The 27,237-nt window shown below is 38.7% G+C and overlaps 1 protein-coding gene across 9 annotated transcripts in view; it reads right to left on the reverse strand.

Annotated features, from left to right (window-relative positions):
* Positions 1-224: 224 nt before the first annotated feature.
* nav1b (neuron navigator 1b) overlaps positions 225-27,237 on the reverse strand; it is a 72,343-nt gene continuing 45,330 nt past the window's right edge. For 5 of the 9 annotated variants that reach the window (XM_026306834.1, XM_026306835.1, XM_026306836.1 and 2 more), the window contains 27 exons: positions 20,872-21,016; positions 19,576-19,876; positions 17,699-18,458; positions 16,746-17,162; positions 15,640-15,681; positions 15,383-15,543; positions 14,692-14,865; positions 13,814-13,866; positions 13,348-13,371; positions 12,811-12,888; positions 11,954-11,962; positions 11,185-11,268; positions 10,655-10,766; positions 10,447-10,568; positions 9,056-9,234; positions 8,574-8,730; positions 8,127-8,325; positions 7,445-7,542; positions 7,259-7,354; positions 6,553-6,721; positions 5,282-5,517; positions 5,020-5,174; positions 4,861-4,932; positions 4,046-4,242; positions 3,709-3,827; positions 3,427-3,624; positions 225-3,310 (listed from right to left, as the gene is read on the reverse strand). In XM_026306834.1, coding sequence (XP_026162619.1) covers positions 3,227-3,310; positions 3,427-3,624; positions 3,709-3,827; positions 4,046-4,242; positions 4,861-4,932; positions 5,020-5,174; positions 5,282-5,517; positions 6,553-6,721; positions 7,259-7,354; positions 7,445-7,542; positions 8,127-8,325; positions 8,574-8,730; positions 9,056-9,234; positions 10,447-10,568; positions 10,655-10,766; positions 11,185-11,268; positions 11,954-11,962; positions 12,811-12,888; positions 13,348-13,371; positions 13,814-13,866; positions 14,692-14,865; positions 15,383-15,543; positions 15,640-15,681; positions 16,746-17,162; positions 17,699-18,458; positions 19,576-19,876; positions 20,872-21,016 — 4,441 coding nt within the window. In that variant the 3' untranslated portion in view covers positions 225-3,226. The remainder of the gene's footprint in view (positions 3,311-3,426; positions 3,625-3,708; positions 3,828-4,045; positions 4,243-4,860; positions 4,933-5,019; positions 5,175-5,281; positions 5,518-6,552; positions 6,722-7,258; positions 7,355-7,444; positions 7,543-8,126; positions 8,326-8,573; positions 8,731-9,055; positions 9,235-10,446; positions 10,569-10,654; positions 10,767-11,184; positions 11,269-11,953; positions 11,963-12,810; positions 12,889-13,347; positions 13,372-13,813; positions 13,867-14,691; positions 14,866-15,382; positions 15,544-15,639; positions 15,682-16,745; positions 17,163-17,698; positions 18,459-19,575; positions 19,877-20,871; positions 21,017-27,237) is intronic. The other 4 variants (XM_026306837.1, XM_026306842.1, XM_026306838.1 and 1 more) reach the window with 3 other exon arrangements.

Here is a 27,237-nt window from a genome sequence, read left to right on the forward strand (position 1 = left end):
CTGTTAGTTTCACTCATTAACACCCACTAAAAACCTTTAGTGCAAAAACTCTGGCCTAATTACATATATTAAAAGAAAATCAATACAATAGTGTTTTACTGACTTTACTTTTATATGTATAGTACTAAAAAGTATTATTTAAAGCATATACACCACTGTGGGAGAATTATAGTCTCTGTTAATAGGGTCAACACTGTCAAAGTGACAGACAAGAAGCTGCAGAATAAATATAACATGTATTTTATTGATTCCAACAAACAGAGATAAGTGGATGGAAGCCTGCAGAGGCGTGCCTTATCCATGTACTGAGCCCAAGAAATATACCTTTCTCTCAAGGATGATTTTTTTCCCCCCTCCTAAATGATTGTTGCCGCATACAGAATGCAGACCTATTTACAGTCTTTACAATGATGTTCTGTACAAAATAGAGAAATTAAGTTTTACAAAGGATTCTTTAGAAAAAAAAAAGAAATATCAAATCTGTGTATTAAAAAGGAAAACATTATCTAGAATGATTTCCCTAAACAATACATTAATGTTAACATTTTCCTCATCACACAGCAAGTTTACATGCATGTACAACACTTACAAATCCTTAACATTTTCACATCAGTGACATTAGATACAGCATAACAGTTTTGAAATCTTTAGCCCACAACAAGCTTTGCAAAAATATGACTATTCAGCAACCTGTATTGGCCTACGATATCAGATTTTGTTTTCTATCTGGTAAAATCAAACATGCAACTTGTGAAGTGCTGATTCTTGCCAACTATTTGTGGCAAATTCATTTTATTAAAAAAAAAAAAAAAAAAAAAAAAGCTTCTTTTGTTGTCATTTGACCATTTACATGTCCAGTTAGGTCATGTTTATCATCATTCATAAAGACAAAACACATGAAGCAGCTTCCAAACAGCTGAAATTCTTTAATTCCCTCTGTAAACCCTGTTCTGAATGCAACACCAAACAAGTCCTTCTCTCTTTAAGGCTCGGTATCAGCTGCTCAAACAAGTTTTCACTTTTATCCTGTGATGCAATTTGGTCCAAATTAAGAACTCAGACATAGATTAGATGAAAACAGTGTGTTATGCTCCTGAAGTTCAGACATTTGCTGTCTGCCAGCACCAGTAGAAGTTGCTGCATAGTCCTGATACACTAGTAAGCCAACACAAATCACAGCTATAACAGAGCAACAGGCACAACAACCATTGAATGAGATAAGAAGCTCGAGCTGATGGCTTTTGTTAACCTGCAGAAACAGATCAAAGTTGGGTAATACTGTCAAGTACCTGAAATATTTACAATAACAGAAATGCTTCTCAATTGGAAGATGACCAGGGTTAGACTCACTGGCCATTTGGCATCTTTTCCTCTGTAATGTTTTTTCCATTCATTCATTAATTTTTTTTTTAGTTATTGTGGATTAGCTTGGAGTTTCATAATAACCTTTTGGTAAACAGTGCAATAATGAAGCAAAAGCAGCTCAGACAACTTTAAATTTTAAACTTTCTTTTCACGCTGTCATAAAAGTGGTCTGACATTCACACAACATAGGTGACACCATACAATGTCTGACAGGACTTCACCGTCTTCAACACTTTGTCAAAATGTCCTAAAAATATAAAATTAATACATTTTTTCGAGATCTATTTTATATTTCTTTATCATTGGACAGATATGACACAATACTCTTTGCTAACCTACCCTGAACATCTACATGATCTTTAATCAACACCAAAACAGTTTGGGGGATTGTTAAAAAGCACCATATGTACCTAAATGATAACACGTCAGTGAGAAGAGATTAGTAACACTGCTTTTTTTTAATTGCATGAACGATTGTAAATGAACTGGGTATAGGTAGCCTTAAAGTCACTCAACACAGCCTCTGTTGTGTTTTGTTGTGGATTTTTGAGATAAGGCTTCCTTTAAAAGCACCTACTAGATGACTGATACTGTTATATGGAAGTTTCATAAATGTTTTCTATACATTCATAGTTGAACTTAAAACTTAAAACCCCCTAAAATGAGTCAATATGCATGATTAAAGTACAGTATTTGGTTCAGTATATAAGATATTTGCACCAACTAATGTAGATAAAATAACTGCAATGTTGCCCGATTGTATGTACATAATATATACAATAACTATTTTGAATTTGAGGGAAAGATTTGAAACAAATGGTACAGACAGATGGTATAGACAAAAACTCCAAATTGGGTTCAAATAGTCTTTGTTCAATTTAAAATCTTCTCGGGGGGGTCCTCCAATCATTTATACACTTATCCCTGTGTAATAAGTATGTAATACCTGATATATATGGTGACATTACTTGTTTACATAAAGTAGTTAATACATCTAAATTAACTGCTTGGAAAAAATGGTGTAAGAGTGATGCACTCACATCACTAATAACTAAGTTTTATTGTATGTAAAAGAGTATGACAGCAAGTTTAATTCTCTAACTCAGGCATGAAAAAGATGTAAAAGTGTACATGAAAAACGATTCTATAGTGTTGGTAAATTTTGTTCTGAAAAACAATCATTAATTCAAATGAATAAAGCCGAAAAATGACACGTTTCTGACTTTGTGGGGATGATATTGATGAAAGCACCAGTATTCTCTGCTGACACTAACGTCTTTGTTTTTAAGGCATTTTATTTGTTTCACCTGCTCTAGCTGTAAAGTTCAGGATTGCATATGTATAAGATTTGGCCTATAAAGACTTACACAGTAGATATGTACCGAAGAACTTTGCACTAAACAGTAGCATTTGTCATGCATTTGTCATGCTGTCATACTCTTTTCCAAAATAAGTCCCCATTAACTGAGAGTAGCTCCTGCTGACAAGCACTCCATATCCCATGATGCATTTCAGCACAACACAAAATGGCATGTATTTGCTGTTGCATTAATCGCTTGAAGTCTAAGCAGTGAGATGATGTAATTCATAGTGATCTATTAGCACCGACCCAAGAGTACCGAGGGTTATTGTGGTGATAAAGAGATCTGAACTGAAATAAATGTCCTCCAATCACATATACAGTTAAGTAACAGAATATAGCTTCTCATTCAATACTTTTGAAAATACTGAACATAATTTTGATTTTAATGAGTTACACTTTGAACCTCCTACTACAGGACTGACTTTTTAAATCACCCTACAAAATGTCTGTCAATTCTTTTGTTCCTGGATGCTAAGTGTTAAAGTGTAAACTTTGTGTTCAAAGTTTAGGCAGGCTAGGGTCTTCTTTGTCTGGGGATTCAATGTAATTGGCAGCCTCTTGAAGTTTCAAAAGCATTGCCATCTATAACAAAGAAGAAAGTTAAGAAACGTGAAACCCTAATGAACATCACCTTATACAACGCTGACAATTCTACAGGAATTCAAAATTCTACAAGAAATGATTATTGTCTCACTTACCAGAGGATCTGATTCCATGGAGCTGGGCGGAGTCTCCTTGTGAGGCCTTTCCTCACAGGGCTGACCAGGGCTGCTGGAGCCGATGCTCGGGGGAGGCAGATGGAACAGTTTTGCCTGGTCCTGCTGGGCAGATGGCCAAGGCAGGGTTCCCCTTACCCACTCCACTGGGTCCTCCCATACTGCCTTGTGGCCATGGACCTGAAGAGTTACAACATACCAAATTAATACCTTACCATAAAATGTAAGCACCACATTCTAGATTTGCTGCCTGTAGTTTCTCACCTTGATCCCATCCTTGGCCCCCTCTTGTAAGTATGGAATAATAGAGTGGTTCCAAAGGTCAATGAACCAACATCGAAACTCGTCTACTGTGACTGGACAGGACAGGAAAAAGCAAGGGCCTGAGGAGACAACAGGAACAAGAATAAAGAACACTGAGGACACACACCAGGAAAAATATTAAATCATTCATTCAAGCAAATGTTTATTTTAAAAACTGAGTGTTTTTACCCCATGTTAAAAATGTCACTCAGTGCCCCTCTGTAACTTCAACTTCAGATTTATTTATGGTTTATTTACAGAACAACACTCAGAGTCTATATAAGAGAGGGTTTTATACCAATGAGGAAGTCAGATGTACTGTGCTTCTCCAGGAAGGTGTGCAGATGATACCACAGTTTAGGGACCCAGTCTAAAACCCTGATCAGGTCCTCATTGGTCAGGCTTCTCTCATCCTCCGATTCCATGAGCTTCCTGTGCAAATATCGCACCAGGAAGCCGTTTGCTGGTTCCACATTGTTTGAGAACGTCACCATCCTAAAATGATGTAAAGAACATGCCACAAGTCATATCATAATCTAGACCATTAAGTGCATCAGTGGGTTGGTTTGGAGGCTATAAATTAGATTAGCTATGCCATTACCTCTGTTATCCACATCAGAATTACTTCAGTAAATTTGCAGTTTCAGTGACACCCATAGGGATGGACTGGTTGAAAACTGGATTGAATGGAAACTCAATCAAACTATCAATCTCAAAAAACAATCTCTTATTTAAGTGCTGTTCCATTCCTCATAGTTATATCCACTTTAATCATCAATATGACAGTATCAAACATGTGTTTCCTGTTTTTAGGTTGGCTTCTCAAAAAGAGGTATGATGCTGCTTTCATAATCTCAAGTCGGAAATAATAGGAAGTTTATTTTAATGTAAAATTATCATTTACAGACATGTTTAGGAAATTAGTTATTGCACATTTTCACTTACTCATATTTTACTATTTAACCACTTCCAGGTGCTTTTATTGTATTAAGTGTCTTTTTCCATAGGGAATTTAAAATTTAATCTAAGTGTAACCAGAAGGAAATCCTCTATAAACCCATAACACAATAACACAGAAGAAGAAATTCCTCCACAACTGTTTCTTTAACCAACCTGAAGCTGAGATGCAGACCATGGTTTGCAGTCATCTTCACTGGCTGATTGCTTGTCCCAATAATGTAAGGGCTAAAAACAAAATATTACACAGTTTAGGTTTCATTTTTCCATTATTTATTGATTTTTTTTTTTTTTCCCAGTCTATGTGAAGCTTACCATTTGTGATATTTGCAGGTAAGAGCACCATTGACAAGTTCACTGATGGAAGCAGGATCATGAATATCATCAAGAATAACTATCAGCGGTATTTCTGATGTGCTGGTTTCTCGATCAATTTGATTGGCTAAGTTGGAAAGATAAAGCTGCAGATCCTGAGGAGAGAAAGCAAACCACAGTGACGAGATGATGAAAGGAAAATGACAACATGACAAAATTATTCGCTGTTTAATGTTGTAGAGGATGAATCAGTTTCTATCACCTTGCATGACTGGCGGTGCATGTTGAAAGTGACCACAATGCCTTCTGTGACTTCACGGGCGCTGCGGTCCACCAGGTACTCAGCCAGCCGGGAAGCAAGGTAGGTCTTACCTGTCCCGCTCGGCCCAGACAGGATGAGGCGGCGGTGTTTGAGAAGCAGACTGATGTAGTGTTGCATCATGGGTTTGGGAATGAGTGTTTCAAATACCAGGCTGTCCACACACTTCTCTTTCAAACCTGAGCATTGAGTTCAAGAGACAAATGACATGAACAATGAATAAACAAAGTAGATGATTTCTAATCACCCTTTTTTTAAGAATATACAGTACATATAAAGGCTTTGAGTAGACCATGTTGTGAAAATGGATTTTTAATTACCTCACGTCCTTCATAAGGAACTAAATCATTTGCTCTAAAAATAATTCTGCTCCAAGTGTAATGCGTCTGTGCACCCCCTCATGAGCCTGCAAAGTGTAATGTTCTGCCTTAACATCTGTGGGGCCCATGTGTCTGAGACTGGTTGACAAGCTGAGACTGGCTGCACAGAGATCCTATTGCCCAGAGCCCCGTCTGGGCTGCCGCTGCTTTCTCAGCTCTCCAAGCACTTCGCTCATGACAGTACCATTCCTGCACTTCGCTCATTCCTGCATGCAAAGGTGCAGAGGGGTCTACTGACGGTTGAACCTCCATTCTCCTCATTGATCACAGCTCTGGTTTAGAATCACTGTTTGGGTTCAATATATGTGTTTCTTGTTATCAAAAAATATAATAAAAAATAATTCACATATATCTCTGTAGTTATAATGTTAAAACTTCATAATCTAACCAAATATCTTAAATAAGTTTCCAGAAAACTAATTTGAATGTTATTGAATTAATGAATGCATCAGCAGCCAGTTAGATAGTTCACTGGGCCTGTGCTGGTGCAGCCTTCAGTCAAAGGATTTACAGTTTAGAACTGAAGATACCTAAAGAAAAGCTAGATTGGCTCCAACAGGCTCCGCTGAAGCATTTTAATTATTGAAGAAGAAAGTTTTATATCAACATTTGTGATTGATCAACAGTAAAAAAGATCCTGAACTGTCATAAGCACTTTATCAACGCTTTCATTGAGAGCATTTGTATTTTAAATTAATGATGTGTGACAGTGCTGAATTCAACGTTGTGTATCTAATATAATGAGGTCTTAATTTTCTATTGGAAAAGCTATATCCATACCCATGGAAGGACATCTTCAGTTCAGTTTTTATTATGTTACATTTCTCCACAGACCTTTCAGAGACACAGTGATGCTGTTTGGCCCTCGTGACATGCACCGAGAGGGCTGTGTCTCAGGAGCTTCTCCTCCTAGCACTCTCTTAATATGGCCCATACTATAACTGTAGATCGAGTCAGTTGACAGGCCAAGACTGGAGGTGGGGTCCACTTTGGCTATATACACCTATGTAATGAACAGGAAGCAAACAGAACTGAGTAAAACTTGTAAACATAAGTTGCTTGCAGACAGAAATATTGAAGGATGAAACATACACATACAGTATGAAACAAAACAATAGAAACTGTCTGTTAACAATGGAAGTTAATGTGATCTGTTCTTAGGTGTTACAAGCTCCGGCTCATGCGCCATTTGGTTTTATTTGGGCCAATAAACCTAATGAAATGAACCAGCAACTCCCTACTAGCAAGACCTAAACCCCTTGTAAATGATCTTCTGAACTGCTTCAGTAAATTTAAATACCTCTTTTATTATGTTTGTCCATTTTAAATAACCCAGCTCAACACTAGTGCATATGCTATTTCTAGACCATAGCTTTCACCAGTGTGCAGCAGTTGAACTTACGTAAGTATCAAGCAAGCATCAACGTGCTAAATTTAATGCAAGAGCTGAATTACAAATATGAGCGTATGTTATACAAACAGTACATTCAGTTCTTAAGCAGACTGCACTACACCAAATGGTCAGAAGAAGGTATCTTACCTTAAAGGCCTGACTGACAGCTGAATCCAGCATAGTCCAGTCCATCCTGCCATTCACTCTGACAGTGCCCACAAAGAAATCCTGCTGTTTAACTTCCTGAAGACACAACGTGCAGCTAATTACTTACAATACTCTTTACTCATCTGAATGTGTAAGAATATTTAAATGATAAAAAAACAAACATACATCTTTGAAGACACGTAAATCTGCAACACAAACCACCACCCTAACACGGTGATCATCTCTCTGGGAGGAAAGGCTCAGGGAATCTGCAGAGTGGATGTCTGGCAAGAAGTAAATAAAAGAGAAACAGAAACAAAACCTCATGTAGCATGTGCGACACAAGTGGGCTCAAAATGTAAACAGTCTTTTCGTTATTTAGCACTGAGCCTCTTGAATATCTTATATGTTGCATGGATCGCTGAACCAAAGTCATTTTGAGAAGGTTGTAGTGATACAGAGTTGGAGTTTTTTTTTACATGGGCACCTGAGATTCTTCCAGAAAGTTTTTTGAGTGCACAGATTAGTAATTGGAAACATAATTGCGCTTGTTTTCTTCACTGTAGATTCCTACTCAAATGTAATATGTAAATTAGAAATTCATTAATAATTATGTTTATATATTGATCATGAATTAAAATCAAGACATAACAGTGCATAACAATTTTAAGTTAAATGTATTATTTGCACACTTGACTTCATAGATAATAAGTTATCCTTCATGTGTTGACGAACACACCAGGTGATACTGACAAGTAATCGATTTTGTTGTCTTGTGTTTGTGAACACTATTTAAGTGTTATCCCTCCTTATCTACCATTCAGGTAAAACCAGTCTTAGTCTACATTTTTCAGGGACTGAACTGTACCTGTGCTGCTCCCCTCACTCAGCCCTCTGCTGTAGCTTTTAGGCATGTGCATGGCTACTGACTGTCGAGGGGACAAACTTCCTAAAGCAGTGAGACCTGAGGACTGGGAGACAGAGCTGGAGGGTCCAGGTGATGGGCAGGGGGAAAGGCCACCTGTCTTCAGCTGATCATTTTCAGCCTTCAGGTTCTCCACGGTCCTCTACAGTTAAAAAAAAAAAAGTGTTATTGCAATGTTTATATATTACAGATCCACTTGGACCAGACTGCTGTAATGTTTTTTTTTCTTTTTTGCAATGAGAAAATATATCTGAAATTAGAAAGGTAAACATGATCTGTGCACAGTGCAGAAGATTAAACATTTAACACAGCAGTGCAGCAACTGACAAACAGTTTCAGTGAGAACAGGGTTTTAGAAGTAAACAAAGCAAAGAAAAATACTGCACATACTTGCATGTTGTTCATGGCGTCCTGCAGCTGCTCCAGCTGATGGGCAGAGCTTAGAGCCTCCAGGCGGATGTCTGTCAGTTTACGCTCTTTCTCCCACAACTCTGTACGCAGCTCTGACACCACCTTATCATCCACCACCTCACCTCCTTCACAGAGCCTGAAGATATTTAGTTGACACAAGACAAAATTATAGAACTCTGAAAGGAGAAAGACTGAGCCGATGAACAGCAAAAAAAAAAAAAAAAAATTATGTATATATATATATTTATATTACTAGTATCTCATTCATTTTAAGAATGAGATACTAGATTCAAGATTCAATGACATGTTTACAGACAGCACACTGTTTTGTAATAATTTATGACAGGAATATCAAATTATATCAAATTTAATTGTTTGTCATAGTAAAAGTCTAAATATTAGTAGTATAGTATTTTACTGTACCATCATAGTTTAAAAGATTATGGTAGTGAGAGGTTTACCCAGAAGATGATGCAGGGGTTGAGGATTTTATTGATGATGGAGGATTATCCCCCTCCTGGTGCACCTTAGGGGAAGAAGGTGCAGAGGATTCTGGGGTGGCAATTTCCTCAATGTCAGCATATGGCCCTGATGGCTTGGAGCCCTTTTTACTAAAGGCTTTATTGAAGGAGCTGCGTAACTGTTCAGAAAAGAAATGAGTTTGAAATAATAAATGTGTATGAAATCTTTTGTAAAAAACTTTTTACTCCTTACTATAGAGTAAAACACAGTTAACAAGCAATTCTTAAAAGCACTGGTGTAAAGCTGCTTTTATCAGATGGTACATATAACACTTAAAGCTGTCCCCTATATTCATTTCCTTAAATGGCAATGTGTTTTGTTATTTCTATTGAGAGTTTATTTACACAGTAACAAAGTAAAAAAAAAAAAAAAAAGCATGATAAATAGCTACAATTTTGGGTCAACGGTGGACAGATGTAAATTTACAAACCTAACTCTGTACAGAGCTGAATTTGCAGAAATTAAAATGGATACAATTGTGAAGAAAATACCCATCAATAATGCACATGGCATACACATGCAAGATGTGAGTGAAAGGGAAACTGAATACCATGCGCATGTAAAGTGTCTTTAGACCTGACAGCGGTAATACTCATCTTCATACCAATGAAGATGTCTAGTATTGTCTGAGGTCTGACATCTATTGTAAATAGAAAAGCCAAATGACATGCAGATTACATGAGTACCCAAAGTTATAATTCTGCAGTTTACAATTCAACATTATCAAAACTCACTACTAAGTGATCTGGCAAGCAAAGTTTCAAGGAACAAGGATCACAGGAAGTTTGCAAACTTTTCCCAAGTATGACTCATAAGTGCATAGAGGCTGGAGAAGTAGGTGGGGTTAGGGCTTATGGCGTCGTTTATTGTGGGAACATCACTCACCTCAAAGACCTAAAATAAAAAGCAGGGCAGCATGAAGGAGAGATCAGAGTCATACTTAATAACAGATTTGGATCAAAACAAGAGGAGAATCACACACATGCAGGAGCACAAACTAGGGCAGAGACGGACTGACGCTTTTCTTTTTTTAGATCAAATACAATCGGTACACTGAAAACTGATAGTGGATAACTAAAATTGATTAATTTAACACTGATGGGACACCTGGCCAATTATAAACCCTCACAATCCATTCAAAACTAAAACTGTTAAGATCATTCCTGATCTGAAGAAAACACTAGAATTATAAACCACAATGATCCTTTTTGTTGATGAGGTGTAGTGTTTGTGTGGGTCTTACCACACAGGAGAGTACTCAACTTGACATTTATTTGTCAGTGACTGAGAAGACTGACTATTTCTAGTCTGTGGTTGTGTGTGCCCTCACCCAGCTCTTCTTTTTCTTCTTCTTGGCCTCCTGCTCTTTAAGACTACCCATGCTTGAGTGACTAGTGGTGCTGGTGAGGCTGGAGATGCTTTCTGAGGAGTTCTGGCGATTGATCAGCAGTTCTAAACACCAGGAGAAGACAGCATCTTCAGTACTGTGATGGAAAAGGAGTTCTGACCATAAAATAAATCCCCAGCACATTCTCTACCTTTAGGTGTGATGTCCGGATTACTGAGAACACCATGAATGATTTCCTGGGCCTCTGTATTTTTGACTTTCAGAATTTCAATAGTCTCCTTCAGCTCAGTGAGCTCAGAATCCTGAAGAGGGAAACATCAATATGTGTTCATGTTAGCTCACAGGCTGGTAACTGAACTTGGGTTCTTGTGGAATGTCTCTCCGCTTTCAGCAAGGATAACTGGTTGCATTAAGTGCCTGTTGACAACATGGAAATCCTGCCATGCAAACCTTTGACCCACATCTCATTTCCAGAACAACTATATCCCCTGTTAGCTTCTCTATAAATGATCTAACAAACAGCAATGAAAATCTGATAGTTTGTCATCCTCATGTATTGGCACACAACTACATATTTAGAATGATTTTCAACTTTGCCTTCAGCTGGTACGTTTCTTTAAGTCTTATGGACTTTTCTTGCAATATTTAATATAATCTAATTACATTAAAACCATCACAGGTGCTATAACATCTATTAGCATCATATTATCACAAAGATACCTTTTGCTCAGAGGAGACCGACAGGGTCTGCAGTCGCGCTGTCATCAGAGCCAAACTCTGTTCAAATGCTGCTACCAGATTAGCCTTTAAGAGAAAGAAGGAGACAGAAAATGAGAGCAAGAGCGAAAGTGAGGGGGTTGAAACTGGCTGAACTGAATCAGTTTACAGTCTAAAATGCTAACAACACATCAATCAAATGGCTTTCTCCAGCTGCTGGGAGAGAGAAGAGAGGGATGGAGTAGTGGACAGCTCTGGATGATGTCGTACATGAAAAAAGATGTTAGGAAAATTGTGGAGAGGGAGGGCAGTGATATGGTGTAGCAAGACAAACCTCAACCAGATGTAGCATGTTCGACCTTTAGGCTAGGATGTCTCACACCATTGCTGCTGATGATGGCGTCTCATGATGTATTTTTATACCTATTAAAAACCTTCTAAATATCCAAGCTGACCCAATTGTAAAGGTCTGTTAAAACTATATGACACATCTTAATCTACAGTCTACAAAAAAAAAAAAAAAAAAACACACTCGAAAAATATTTTCAAAAGAGGTAAAAGCAATTAAACGAAATTTGGATCCATTTTCAAATTAAATGTGACCAAAAAAAAACAACATAAGGCCATAGTCAACATGCTTTCAAGGCAAGTGTTTAAGGTCAACTGTGCTACACCATGAGCCCTAGAGAGATATGTGGTGGCAACTTGACAGTATAATGTCCAGAATCATGCAGGAGAGACAAAGCACTCTGGAAGCAGCAGTCCAACAAACCTGGCCTAGCTGCTACGACCAGCATCCAGAGGTGGGGGTCAGCAGGAGGCAGATAGGGGGCAGCAGCAGCAAATCCAGCAGTCAATAAAGCCAAAGGCATAAAAGAGAGGAACAGCGGTATTAGAGGAGGGATAAAACAAATCTTAAAAACATAAAAAAAGGCACACACAGAGACACAGATAGGCTTCATACATTAAGTCTACATGTTCCAAACAAAGCTAGTTAAAAAGTGAAAAAAGAGATGGTATCACTCAGCGTCTGTGGTTAGGTGGTGTGTAGGTTAAAATGCAGTGTCATTAAAACTGCCAGGCTCAAGCATCACAAGCTGCACAGTAAGACATTTAGAGTAGGCAGGAGTGGGAAATCTGTTAGGAAGCTAGTAAAAAGTTCAAATTGAGTATTAGGAATTGAGGTTAAATATATGCCCATTACAATAACAGGGCTCAAGGATTTTGGGTGTGACAGGTGTGAATAGCAGTGAGGTAACTGGAAACAGAGTATGTTTGCAGTGATGCCCAAAGGTTACATATAAAGTGGTCCTGAATATTTTTTGACAGGTTGCTCTTATTCAGAATGGCAGAATGCAGATGGGCAGAAGCCAGAATTATGCATTAGCCTCTAGAAAGAACTGTGATCCTCATTTAGACATCAACAAAAGCAAGGATTTATATATATGAGGGCAGATGCTAGATAGACCTGTTAACATGGGCCTCTGTTTCTCAGTTATTCTCAGTGTGATTAAAAGTTGCCATTTTGGATTGATAGCACTAATAAAATCGGCCATACATCAAAGTCACAAAACTAAGCTAACAAATTAGCTTATGGAAAGTGATACTCTGTCAGAGAACCACACATACATTGGCAGAAAGCTGCATGGTCAAGTTGGCAACCTTTTCCTGTGAAGATTCCAGCTCTCGTCTTAACTTGCGGATTTGCTGTGGACAAATTGCACAGTAAGTGTCAGCAGTATGGACGTTGCATTAAACAGTGCTTTATCAGTGTTAGAGGTTTTGATGATGAAAATGCAGTGGAATGTGTTAAATGTATTGCTTCACTTGGGTAACTAAAAAAGAATGTGCAAACACCAAATATGAAAGGGACTGCACCAAAACTGAAATGACTCACAAACAAGGTGCTGTAAATACACCCTAAACTGTTACATGTTATAATCATGAGATGACAGTGGATTTTCACAATTTTTCTCATGCACTGAGAATATAATGTCTAAAAATGTTAGGTGCTACGGATGAACAATATTAGAGGTAAACCAAAAATGATCGGGGTTAGACATCACTGACCACTGATAACTCCACCAATTCAACAGGAAATGAATGACAGATGTTGCAGAGAAAAAGCACAATATAAGTTGAAGATTTATGGCACGTTGGCCTTACCTCCCCTTGTATCCTCTCCTCATTCTTAAGAACACATGATGAAAGCAAATAAACAATAAAGAAGGATAGGGTGGAGGATTAGCTTATATATTTATCCACAGTAAAAGGAGCATGACTGAAGTTTTATAGGGGTGACAGGAGTAAAATACAAACTTGGAATAGGTACCAAATACCCACTGCATGCATTGTGAGGCCATTAAGAGGTTGGAAGCAACTGTTTAATTTAATATAGTACATTTAATCCACTTCTACAAATCCATCAATCATTATATTGAAAGCAAACTGTATGCATGGGCAGTGATGGGGAGTTTATTACTGTATTCTATACTAGTAGCTTTTCTAAATGTTTATTTTCTTTTTTTTGATCAGCATATTTAGACTAAAAGCATAAACTACTACATTCCAGTAAAAGTCACATATAATACATAAACGGTTTAGTGTAGATAAAATGGCCATGTATACTCACTGAGGAATAGTTGGATGAAGCATTGGATGCCAAAGACAGCACAGAGCCATGGACTGTAAAAAAGCCAAGGTGGAGATAAGACTTCACATTAATAACAGCTGATTTTAATTTAAGGTAGTTTTGAGGTGTCAGTCAGGTACCTAAATGCTGGTAATAAAAAAGTCATCTTTGCCTTGAGTTTCTGCTCTACCATGTCATCATAAATGATAAAAGGTGCATCCATTAGATAACAGGAAGAAGAATATTTTTACTATTGACATCCGCTTTCCTCATCTGTTGTGTACGGCATACCATGTTCCCACTAAAACATTTAACCTCTTCACCTATGCCCTTCTCACCATACACAAAAAGTGTACTGCAGTGTGTTAAGAGAGGACAAAACGTTACACACAAACCTCATTTTGGATGATCTCTTTTCCATTACGAACGTTGCTTCAAAGCATTCCTTGGTTCTAAGCCTCAGTCATAAACCAAGTAAATCAGATTCCAAAAGAGTTTCCAAAATATGCACAAACTGAGTGGGACAGATATTTCTTTTATAATAGCAGAAAGAGCAGCAGAGTCCCTGAAGCTCCCAAGAGCTAACAGAGTGACCTTGCCTATGGAAACACATTTTATATATTTACAACCTAGGTCTGCTACACACACCACAACTGTGGTGCTGCTTACAAACACAGGGATGCGGCAGCACAGCTGACATTAGACTTGTAGATAGTGTCTTTTAGTTCTAGTCTAAAATGGAGGCACCAAAGCTTCCTCCTGTTTCCTTATTCATGAAAACAAATGTCCTTTTGACATTTTGCCTAACAGACTGCGTGCAGTATGAGCAGATAGCTTTGTTCAATTTGAAGCCATGTTGGCTGACTGAGCAGGCTCACCATCATCCCCTGGTTCACGGAACGACCCAGACCGCATCATGCTTTTTGGTCGGTCAGCCAGGGACATACTGCTGCCCAGGGGGGAGGATCCATAGACATCACAGGCAGAATCACTAGGGGGGCCTATGCTGTTGGAGCGTGATATCCTTGGGGTGCCACTGGAAATTGGGGCAACTTTCACAAAAGAGAAACATTTGGTAAGATGAAGAGTGGCACAGATAAACTGCAGGATGCAGTGTATAGAAAACACACACACATAGTAGGCCGACACCTAGGTATAGTATGCTTGTTCTGATGACTCCGTGTAAGGCAAAACTCTGGTTCCACAACAGTCAAAGATCTAAATATAGCTTTACTTGACCCCCTAATGCCCCCAATATCAAACTTGAACTCAAATCTTGGGTGTAGGTATCAGATCAACATATTTACATGGTTCAATCTGATATTATACTATCTGGCCACCACTTCATCACTTAGATATGACAGAATCTATTATTGACAACTTGTGTCAACATTACTTAACACTTAAAACTTAACTGGTCTTTCCTCTCAGTGTGAACTCAATATTCCTGTCCTCAGTAATCAACGATAAGATGGATGACTTAACAAAAATCTCAAGTCTCTTCATTTCAAAGCTTAAAACAGTGAGTGATTTTAGAACTTGGCAGCCACATAGGACAAGCCGACTCACCCACGTTGGTGAGAGGAGCCTTGACGGAGGAGGAGTAAAGAGGACGGGTGGGAGAAGGCAGCTGAGGGGGGCTATCGCTCTCTGTCATACTGACTATGGTGTGGGAGTGGCGCCTTCCCGGTTTGCTTCCTTCACTCTCTGATAGGCTTGAGCTATAGCGTCTAAGAGAATAGAGGTCATTTTAAACGTATGCAATGAAGATTCATTACAATATGAGATTTAAAATAGATGCTTGCACAATAATTGTTTTGACATACTCTAAGCCTTTCTTTGGCAGCGTATTCCTATCTGTTTGCAAACTGTAAAGAAAAAAGTAAAACATTAATTAAGAACCAAGTATTGAATAAGTCATTGTTAATAATTATAAAAAATACCACATTTCTCAGATCCTTACACAAATATTATCACTTCTTTACTCAAACACTGGGCACTTTATCTCTCACACACACACACACACACAGACACACACAGACACACACACACAGACACACACAGACACACACAGACACACACAGACACACACAGACACACACAGACACACACAGACACACACAGACACACACAGACACACACAGACACACACAGCGTGGGACTGTCAAAAAATACATTCCTTTGTCAGGAACTAATTCAGACCATCTCCACCTTGACATAAAGACATGTTCTGATTTTCCAGCCCTTCATCTTCCAAATAACAGCTCAGGCTTTCCGTTCCCAGAAAAGGCACATAAAATATGGGTGGATAGTATGTTGGCTGCCAAAAATCTTATAGCTCAATGTTGGATGTCTTCAGACTGAAACACTAGCTCAAATGGGCATCATGTTTCACACTTTATCTGCTGCTCTGATAAATGCAGCATACACTAGAAAAACTAAAATCACCAATTGTTTTTTAATTATCTTTTTATCCTCTGATCAATTAATGCCAGGATTGGATATAAGCTCCAACATGCATTTTTAACATGTAGTTCTTTCATGTCCCATCAAGCACTGGGAAATAACTGAGTTGCTTAGTACTTGAGTTGCACCAAATGACAAAATAGTATTGGTTTCTGGGTCTTGCCTTCACACCATAGAGGAAATACATTTGTGACTTATTTTCTCTTTGCTGCTTTTCCAAAAGTAGAATAATGAAACATTTTTTTTTTTACAAAATGTACCTACTATAATATGTTCTTTGTAAGAGACATTGTGCTTGTTTGTTATCTTATTACATATGACCAGTAACCATTTAGGGTCTAAAAAAGTAAGTGCCCCACAGTAATTTCCCTTTTCTTAGTCAAATAACAAAATACATTAATGATAAAAATCACATTTTGTGATACAAATTTTCTTACAAAGGACTTTAGATACTTCTGAGACTTGCCTATCTGAGAGGTTGAGGGATGTTCTACTCCCGGCCCCCCAGCTTCCTGTACTTCTCTCCTCCTTGTCATGTGACTCAGCTGTCACAAACCTTGTGCTGGAGGGTACACTCATCTGAAGGGGCAGGGACTCCAAGCTGCGATGCATACCAGACAGTTTGGGATAGAGTAGCGGTGACCCACTCAGGCTCAAGCTTTCACTTGTATAGGAACTGGGGGAATCGATGTGGAGGACAGGTGCTGGGCTAGGGGTGAGGCGGGTAGCTGTGTGGGAACCTGCCAAATCCTGAAGCTTGGAGTATGGGGGGACTTTGGGCGGGAGGTCCTGGATAGTCACACAGGAGTCAAGACTGTTGGAGTTGACCTTATCTAGATGAGCCAGGTTAGGTGGACGACCCAGAGATTTAGTGTTTAGCATCCTAGGAATCAGAAGAAATAACATGTCAGAAATGGAGATTGGTGTGAAGCCCTGAGTTATGATGCTGAGTTATGTTATGTGCAACATGTATTTTTTTCCTTTCATTTTAAAGAGTATTTCACCCAAATTACAGAAACCAAACACTACATTTAACAAATTTCTGCCAGTACATAACCAGACAAATGATTGCGGTTACATGTGACAAAGTTTTTATAAAATTTGATAGCAACATAAACCCAATCCAATTTTCTCATTACTCTGGACTGTTTCTTTGGTAGAAAGCAGTTCCAGGAAATACTGTTAACCATGAGCTCTGTGGATTATGTAGACCAAGTCAGACACTGTTGCTGGAAAGACATATAGCTCTTGAATTTTTGATGTTATTTCTTATTTCTGTAGGCAATGACAGCAGAATTCCAAATATAGTAAACAAATCCACATAGCTGCCACAAGAGGTTAGTATGCTTTTAAACAGTTTTATGCTTTTATTCAATTTAGGTGAAATGTCCCTTTAAAACTGTATTTTAAAAGAGACACCTCGGTGTGGTGGGCGATGACAATTCAGGGTATTTGCTGCTGCTGGTCCTTCTCAGGCTGTGCAGTTTCACAGCAGACTCTCCTGTGGACTCAGACTGAGTCTCTTCTCCTTTCAGAGACCCACAGTCTATATCAGCACCCACAGCCTTGGCCTTGGCTCTCTCCTTCTCTTTCTCTCTGTCTGTCTGGTTCACTGGACCTGTGCTTGTTCGATTAGCCATTTTATTGTTACAACCACTAGTTTCTTTAACCCTGGGACCTGTAGACGCCATGGGGACTGGTTTCAAACTCAGCAGACTAGGGTCAATGGTACCACTGACAGGCCGAGCTGCAGGCCGACCAATCACACTCAACGTGCTTGATTTGGCTGGTCGAGGCAGGCTGCGGTACTGAATGCTGTTTCGGGCAATAGGCCCCAGGAAGCTCTGCTCACTGCTGGCATCAAAACTGTTCTTTCGACCCGAGGATATTCCTCCTCCCACAGGCTTCACTGGGATGCCAGATGACTTGGGGGTTTTTCCCACAGTAGCAGAGCCACTGCAGATAGTGGCACCCCCTGCTGTCATAACAGTGGCAGTACCAGTGGCTGTTGGTGCTTTTTTGTACCCAAACGAGGCTCCAGCAGTGGGTTTAACTAAACCTGATGGAGGTTTGCGATGCTCTCCATGATGATCCCTGCCAGCATCTGAACGAGACCGCTGTAGACCAGCAGATTTAATGGAAATCTTGGATTTGTCCAGTGGCTTCTCACATTTAGGTGCTGCACAAAGAAAACACAAAATATCACAGTTGAATGACCACACTGAACCAAGTTAATTTACATGAACAATTACAGCATTTTAAAAATAAGCAACAAGAATGTTTGGGCTGCTAAGTTCGCTCTGTAGTTTCCATGACCCCAAAGACAATAAGCTGCTCAAAAAAAGATTGGATGGGTTGATGGGCCAGAAACCCCAATGATCGTAGTCTAACAAAATGATGAAAACCCACTAAAAACGACTGAATGTGGACTAGTTAATAAGCACTGTCATAGATCACTTCTCTATAACAAGGCAGCTTCACATAAAAAGAAATGTATGTATGCCGGTTGAGATAAAACAAGCAAGAACATCTGTATTTATTTAGAGACCTTTTATGTGCTCATAGCACTATATGACCCACCAAAAGGGTCTTATGCAAAACCAAACTTAACTTATAACTTATATATCTAAGTTATAAAACTTGGATCTGCATGGATCATTAAAGTACTGGACAACTGAATGACATATTAAGAGATAAGTGAAAAATGTATCATGATCTAATTTAAATCAAATGTTTTTAAAGTTGAAATTAAGTTGGGTAATTTACAACAAAAGGGCAGGGAATGTTGGTATTAGAAGTCATTGGAACTAAACTTTAACCTATTAATTAATCAATCATGACATGATTTGTTGGGAAGTAAAGGTAGAAAGAAATTTAGTTGCTGCATATGGTGGGCACAGAGTTTCTATAGGCATATATTAACAGCCTGTTCTCTAAGATAACAGGAGAAACATTGCTCTGGGCTTTAACAGAACTTTTTTTCTCCAGCAAAACAGATTTCACGGTGCATTTTTCTGTAGTATACTCTGCTGTGCTATAAATCAAAACCTGGCTCATGCTAAGCAGTACACTGCTGTATTCATCTTTACACCAAGCAGATATCTGCTTTGGCTGCTCTACAAACAGACTGCTTACATTTGGATTCAGCATACAAAGAAATAATAGATGACATAGCTTTTTAAAATTGTAACACTGGCAGTGATGCACCAAGTTCCTGTAGGAGAGAAATATCTTTAAAAAAAAGACAAGAAAAATCTGATGTGTAGTTTTAAAGAGAACACACAACCAGATCTCACCTGCGACTCTAAGCATGCTCTGAGATGTATGAGTGATGGGAGAGGTCACACCAACAGGAGGATTACGGCCCTTCCTGAAACTCCCTGGTTGACCCAAACTTTGAGGCTTCTTAAGTTCTCCTTTTCCCCCTGAATCTTCACTGAAGCTTGGAGTCTTCTTTCTCCACTTGCTTGGGGCCTCTGTCTTTAGACTCCCTGTGTCATAGCTGCAGCTATCAAGCTTGTGGCTGGATTTGCCATCTTCACTGTACCATGAAAGTCCACTTTCCACTAGGGAGCGTTTCTCTGCATCAGTGCGGAGCTGCACAGAGAGGAAGGGAAGAGGCACCATGTGGGTAACCATTATACATAGTCTGTTATCTGTGGAGTTGACTGCTCTCTGTAATCTTTGTTTCATCTAAGCTGCATTCCAGTGGGAAGGAATGACAGATATGCCTTGAGCAGAATAAAGAAAATCACAGCAGAAGACAAAGGGAGTAAAAACTAAACTAAAAAAGCAAAAACACAAACAAACAAATGGATTTACACTTTCAGCGATAAATCATAACATTAAGACCAAAGGGAAAACAGAAGAATACCATAAAACTTGTACTAGATCAGAAAAAGGCAGCTGCATTATAATAGATAAACTATCATGTGGTGCATTGAGGAGGTAGCAGTACAGATAAAATTGTGCTTGCTGCTTCTTGGCAGCCTATAAATGTGACACAGTGCGACAGATGGCTTATTGAGTACCGCTAATGTCCATTTCTTCCCAGTAAGAATTCTGCAAGCAAGCAGTATTCCTAAGATTACAGAAAAGTAGCATTTCTTTACCCGTGAAGAGGGTAGGATCCACCTTCTTAGAGGTTATTAAGACGCGTTTAAAGAAATACTCTGCTTGATAGAAAAAATTGGGTTATACATAGAATGTTTTTTCTACAGTAGTAAGCTCAATTTAATAAACAATAAATACTTAATTTTTAACTGCCATATACATCTCTGATTGTGAAGTTAGTCATTCAATGGTTATTTCAAAACTTGAAAGCTACAAAGACCATTCGTAACCTAAGAGTGCTGGAAGTTTCATGCTTTCATAGGACACGAGTAGATTGTGAACTGGACCATGGTTGGTTTAGTACACAAAGCAGTTGTGATATCACAAAATCATGCTCATACTGTAGCTATGTGCCAAACTCAAAAAAAAAAAAAAAAAAAAAAAAAAAAATCATACCTTCACCAGATTAGTTAAAAACATGGTACCACACTTGACCACATGCTGTGTTGCAGTAGGTCAGATACAGTAATTCCGCTCACCATGACAGAAGAGTTACGTCTGGATCCCAGGGGTGTGCTCGGGAGGGAGTTAAGAGAAGAGCTGGCATTGAACTCTTCGGAACTGAGGTTCTCCGAGCCATCACCGTCACTGAGCCCACTGCTGATGGAGCTGCTCTCATCCCAGCTGAAACAATAAAATATGCTCTTGTCAAAATGCTGAAGAAATCTGTGTTTAGAAGTAGAAAAGGCTGGCAGCAACAATGATGCTTCCATCTGTCGGCAGCATGTTGTCTCTGGAGGTGGCCACATGCTCAAACGAGCATTTAATTCCAACATGTCTGCAATTGCTTATAGTGCTAACATATCAAGGCCATATGGTGAAAAAAACCCTCACAATAAGATATTTCAGTTTTAATGAAATAAAGGTAGTAGACAATTGTCTATATCATGACAGACTTGTTCCAAAACAATTTTTTATTTCTAATTTTGGATATCAAATATGTTTGAATTTACGCATTCAGAAAGCAAAGATTTATAAAAGCTACTTGGCTTGTTAATAAGACTATTTCAAATGAGTTGTCATATCATAATGATGTTTTGCTGCTGGGATAAATCCAAAATCTGTGGCAGCTCAAGATGGTATAAAAAAAATAAAATAAAATAAAAAAAAAAAAAAAGTAGTAATGAACTTCTTGCTTTTTATAATGTCTAAATATCTGTTTTCAACCATTAACGTGCTGCAGTATGAGCGCAAATTACAATTAAAATGTTTCCTCGCATTTCTTCACTTTTCAAAAAGTCATTGTTGGTTAAAAAGCTTTTTCTACAATACAACTTTGTACTAACCATCACAACAGCAGCAGGGAAACTCCTAAGTAGCAGTCACAGTATAATCATCAATTTGCACAGTTAATTTGAACCAGTGCTTGTACATTTTAAATACATCCTCTACAGATAAACAAACTGCAATCTTCAATGGTAACTTCAAGGGACGGCAAAGGCTATGCTCATAAATTCTGCTGAACAGGTTTGACAACTGGACAGCTCAGGGTTTAGAAAGAGACTTGATTATGCTCTAAAAAAGCAGAATGAGTGAAAATCAAAGTGACAGGCTTCTAAACCCTCCATGACTCTACCCTCTACTCCACAGTGAAGTCCTACATTTCCCTGAAACAGATGCTGCCAGATTGCCCTCTTGTGTGAGGAAGACAGGGAAGGACAGTCCTAGTATAGCCCATAGAAACTGTTCACCGGGTGTCAGACCTCTGGTTGCATTCATATTTTAGTATATTTCACATGCTGATCACTTTGTGGAGTTCAATAAAACATGTAGCTTTGCACTCAACCAAAGCATCACAGAAGGATAAAACAGTTTTGAATCCAAGGAGAGTTTAAAATTAAAGAGTAAAACATTTTTTGTGCTTTAGAAGAATAATCATGCCTTGTTAAATTTAAAAATTATATCTCCAGAGAGCTAAATTAAAGTCTAGCTTGGGTTTTGTATAATTATGTTCCCCATCATTTCATCTGGCAACCACAGGTGGCAATCACATTTATGTTGGCACAAAAACACGTGGCACAGTGGAAAAGGTAAATTAATAAGACCCTTAAAGCTGAGTCACTGCTTGAGCTGAATCAGTTCTTTTCCTTTTCTTTCGCTTTCCTCACCGAGTTGAAAATGCTCTTTGTGGGTTTGCAGTCTGCAATTAGCAAAGGCATGGAAGACAGAATTGCATAGAAAAATAGAGACAAAAATGGCTCAACAAATTCAGTATGGGATTTAATCACATGGTTATAGTTGAGTTGTAGTTGCAGTTACAGAGGCAAAGCTTAACGTGACACTTCGTACAGATTTTGGGCACTGTAATGCATAACAACATTTTAGTGAAGATTTGTGGCTACAGATGACAGATATTTAACCTCTGAGACTAAGTTTGACATGAGCAGTGGAAAACCTACAACAAATGTTTAATTTGGGAATTTGGAAATGGTTCTACATACCATAAATAAGAATAATTCTGATTTACACTGAGTGCAGATGTTTGTGGTATGTTTAAAACAATACCACCTCTGTCAGAGGTAACAGAGGGCCCATGAATAACCCCACAGGGATGTCAACCTAAGAAGAAGGGGGGGGCTTTGGGCTGTTAATATTACAAGCTAAACTATCTGCTCTTAGGTGAAATCCACACACAGAGGTTGTGAGTACACCAGCGACGTGCATACTTCATACACAGGCTGGCAATTAACTTTTTGTTTTCTGTGGCACAGCTCCAACCTCTCTGATTTGTGTGTCTATGCTATTATTTAGGTTAGGTTGCTGTGAAAATGTTTTAGTTTAAAGAGACTACGGGATGATTGGTGGGGTGGTGCAGGGTGGGGACATTACAGTCACTGTCTAGACTTGGACCTGGATCTAACTGCATCACTCACTCACACACACTCACACACACACACACACACACACACACACACACACACACACACACACACACACACACACACACACACACACAACTACAAATACAAAAGAGCTGATTGCCACTATGGCAAGACCTGCAGCAGTGGTGAAAGGCACTCCGATGGTAAACAGAAAGAAAATCATTCATGCAAGACATTTTAGAGACAAACAATAAGAGAGTTTCTCAGAAATGGTCTTTTGGGGTTAGAGGACTAGTTTTAGTATCTTGGCACATAATAAAAAGAATTCATCTTGCGATTCATTTCTGGCTATGTGTATTTTCTACATAAAGATCCTGGCTCCTGCTGAGTGAGTGGTGAGGACATTCTCTCTTACACAGATGGCTGTAGCATCACCTCAGTGTCCCTTTAGAATAAAATGCGTCTTTATAGATCTTACTGTATCTAATAGAAAGAAGCTTACAGAACCCTCTATTACCGAAATGCAGCTAGTTAAACCAGCCGGACAAACCACCGTTGGACTGGCTTATTCGCTGATCTTACTGGAACATTACTGCGCTGTCTACATTCAGATGATTAGCTAGAAAAATGTAAAGCCAACGAATGAATCTCTTCACCCTCGGTGCCTAAAAACAGACGCAGACATTATCATTAACGTTACATATAACAGAGGGGAAATAAAAGAAAGCCACCGAAGTTCACAAGTTTAAAAAATGTGGAGAAAGTTGAGCGGTGTGTATAAGAGAAAACTTTGATGAACTGTCAGTATTACCTTGGCGTAAAAAGTAAGGTCCTTTTACCTCTTGGCGCCGTTCGCAGAGGAGGCACTTTCCCGATTAAAACGCGACCGCTCATTTGTGACCGTTTTACAGTTTTTAGCGAGCACTTCTCTGAATGAGCCGCGAGCTCAGCCCGAGAATCAAATTCATATCCTCCGCGAGCAAAGAGAGAGACCCCTTTCCTCCCATCCGGCGAGCAGAAGGGTAGCAGTGTACCGCCGGACTGGCAACACCCCCCTCCCAGGAAAAGAGAAAACAGAAGAGGGACGATGAAACCAGAGACACCCCGATATAGCTCTGTTTAATATCAGTCAGGTAACCATGGTTACCGCCCGATGGTTAATGAGACCGATTTGTTTCGATTGACTTTACAGAGACAGTTCACATTAGCTATTACCCAGTTAGCTTACAACCCCTCACATAAATAACTATTTTAACATTTACCAAACACATTCTAAACCAAAATTGATGTTAGCTAGCCTAAAACGCTTTACCCTAGCACTAGCCCCGGTCAGGACCCCTCATTAATTAGCACATATTCAAGCCCCTGATGTAAATAACCTTCACCGTCTATGAGCGATAATTAACTAACTATGCTGCTTATTGGTTGTGCCAGGTTACGGTTAGGCAACCATCCTATTTATATACGTTATAGTTAAGGCAAGAATCCTAACTGGTTTATGGTTAGGCGTGTAAATGAGATGGTCAGGGTTATAATAAGGGGTCAGGTCAGGTGGATTTTCACCTATGAAAAAGGCCCTAAAAAGTCATCTTAACTAGCCAAAAGGCAGGTTGTAAGGCTGCATCATCAATTAAACCGTTTGTTTAAATTGTTTAGAGATTTGGTCTGTAAAATGTCAGAGAGCACAGAAAATGTGAACATTTATACTAGTGCAATCAAATTATGGTGTATTGAGAATTCAGTTTAAGCATCAGTAGGGCTGCTACTCAACCTGTGAAAAATGTGTATACAATTTAGTTGCCTAGATGAATGTCAGAGTTAACTCAGCTGGGTCATGAGATTAGAAAAAAAATGTGCATTATAAATTTATTTACCATCAGACTTCCTTTTAACTCAATGACATTATTATCATTTAAAAAGTCCCTAAAAATAAAATGTGCTCCATCTTCATTCATTACCTCCTGGGGCCAAGCTGGAAACATTATATCACCGTGAGTGCAACAACAAACCCACAGATGACAAGGACCTCCAGTGAGGCAGAAGTCCTTTATAAAACCTCCCTCCCCCTTTTCATTAGCAGTGGAACAATCACACTGTGATGATCTCACCAGATCTTTACTCTGTAAACTAACCACTGTAGGAGGTAAACTCTCTGTGGGCCAAAGAGGTCCCACACCCAGCCCCATTCCACCTATTCAGTCAAAATCAGTCCAGTATGAGTCTAGATGAAATTATTTTCATTAAAGACACAGAAACAAAGGACTGTACATGAACAAACACGAACCTATAATCATTTCACCATTCAAGAGACTTGTAACAAAACAGGAAAAAAAATGCAGAAAACAACAAATGCACTTTAGTACATCAACTGTTAATATTCCTAACAAAAGAACTTATTGACCCTTAAGATGTTTTACATATTTGAGGCTCTCTGTTTTTCCACAAGTCTGCTTAAGTGGAATTTTAGATGACTGTGGTTTTACTTTTTGTTAAAATTAAACAACTTTTTGCTGTCAGTGTGCGTACCAGGCATACAGGCATTCCTCATAATCTCTTTAGCAGATTGAGATACTAGTTTGATAAAATCCTGTTTTGTCTGCCTCTATTTTTTTTAAATTGTCACTCTGATCAGCATATGACAAGGAGCTAGTAAGCAAGGAGCTAGGTAAAAAAACAAAACATATATTCGGTTTAAATACCTGTTGGTTGATCTACAAAGCTTATTTTCTAATAGCAAAACACAACCTCTCATGCTTATTCTTCGCCTAGAATGGTGATTGAGGTAAACTGTTTACAGTACACAAAAAGAAACCCTGTTGCACACATCTCCTGTTTATCTCAGCCTGGCCGCAGAGCTGCTAAACAAGCCGTCGTCTAAAAAGCCCTGATGTTTGTACTGTACAGTAACAGCTGTCCTATACAAATTCCCAACAGCATATGTCGGCAACACCCTTTGCACATGTACTTAACAGATTGAGGAATGCAGCCATCAAAACACTGGGTATTTACAAACTGTTAATATAGATTCAACCCATCTATACAACACCATAGCACCGTGAGGACCTTTACTTGTTTGTCCTTGAAACCACAGATACTAACATCAGCTACAGTATGTAACAGCCTCCAATCATATAGAAATACTATACAAAAGATTTTTTTAATCTGGCTGCAGGGATTTGCTATGATTCTGCCATAAGATCATTAATGAAGTCAGACATGATGTTGGACATTAAGACCTGGCTCTGTCAAATGTCATTGCTCCAGATGATCCCCTAGGTGTTGGGCGAGATTACATCCGCAATCTGTACATGCCAGTCAAGTCCTCCATCTCAAATTGAGCAGTGTTTAAGGGTCTGGCTTTGTGTATTCATGGTGGACATTGCGATGTTGTAACAGTAAAGATCCTTACTTCCTACTGTTGTAGGCATAATGTCTAAAATACTGTAGCATGAAGACTGTGGGGCCTAGCATACTCCATAAAAATCACCCACAACAGCATCCAGAAGCACATGGAGCTTGCATATCTTTGTCTAAACAGTGTATCTTTCAGCCACAACAGCAAGTAATTTAATTTTAATCAACCATAAATTATGCATTGTGAGCAGATAAAACTATCCAAGTTCAAAACCTAAAATAACTCTGACCTGGACATTGTTGCCATTTCTTTGTGGTGTCATGACATTAGTTTACCAGCAGGAGGCACACTGAGTTAAAGCTAGACCTGGCTCAGTAACTGTAATAAAGCTTGGCATTTAGAAATGAACAGGACTTCAATATATGCTTAACCTTTTGATGCTGTGAAAGAACAAACATTATCAAAACAGTGAAAGTTATCTATTTATATTTATATTTAGGTATCATTCATTCAAAAGCACAACAGATGAAAAAGCCAGTGGAGCTTTTCTTTCACACACTCCTGAATTTCCATTCAAGGATTAATAAAGTTTATCTTATATCATCTGATCTCATCTCTGATCTTCCTGGTGTGTAATTTTGATCTGTGCTTGACTATAACAAGGCAAA

The sequence above is a fragment of the Mastacembelus armatus genome, chromosome 5 (assembly GCF_900324485.2).
Source record: "Mastacembelus armatus chromosome 5, fMasArm1.2, whole genome shotgun sequence".
NCBI classification, from domain to species: Eukaryota; Metazoa; Chordata; class Actinopteri; order Synbranchiformes; family Mastacembelidae; genus Mastacembelus; species Mastacembelus armatus.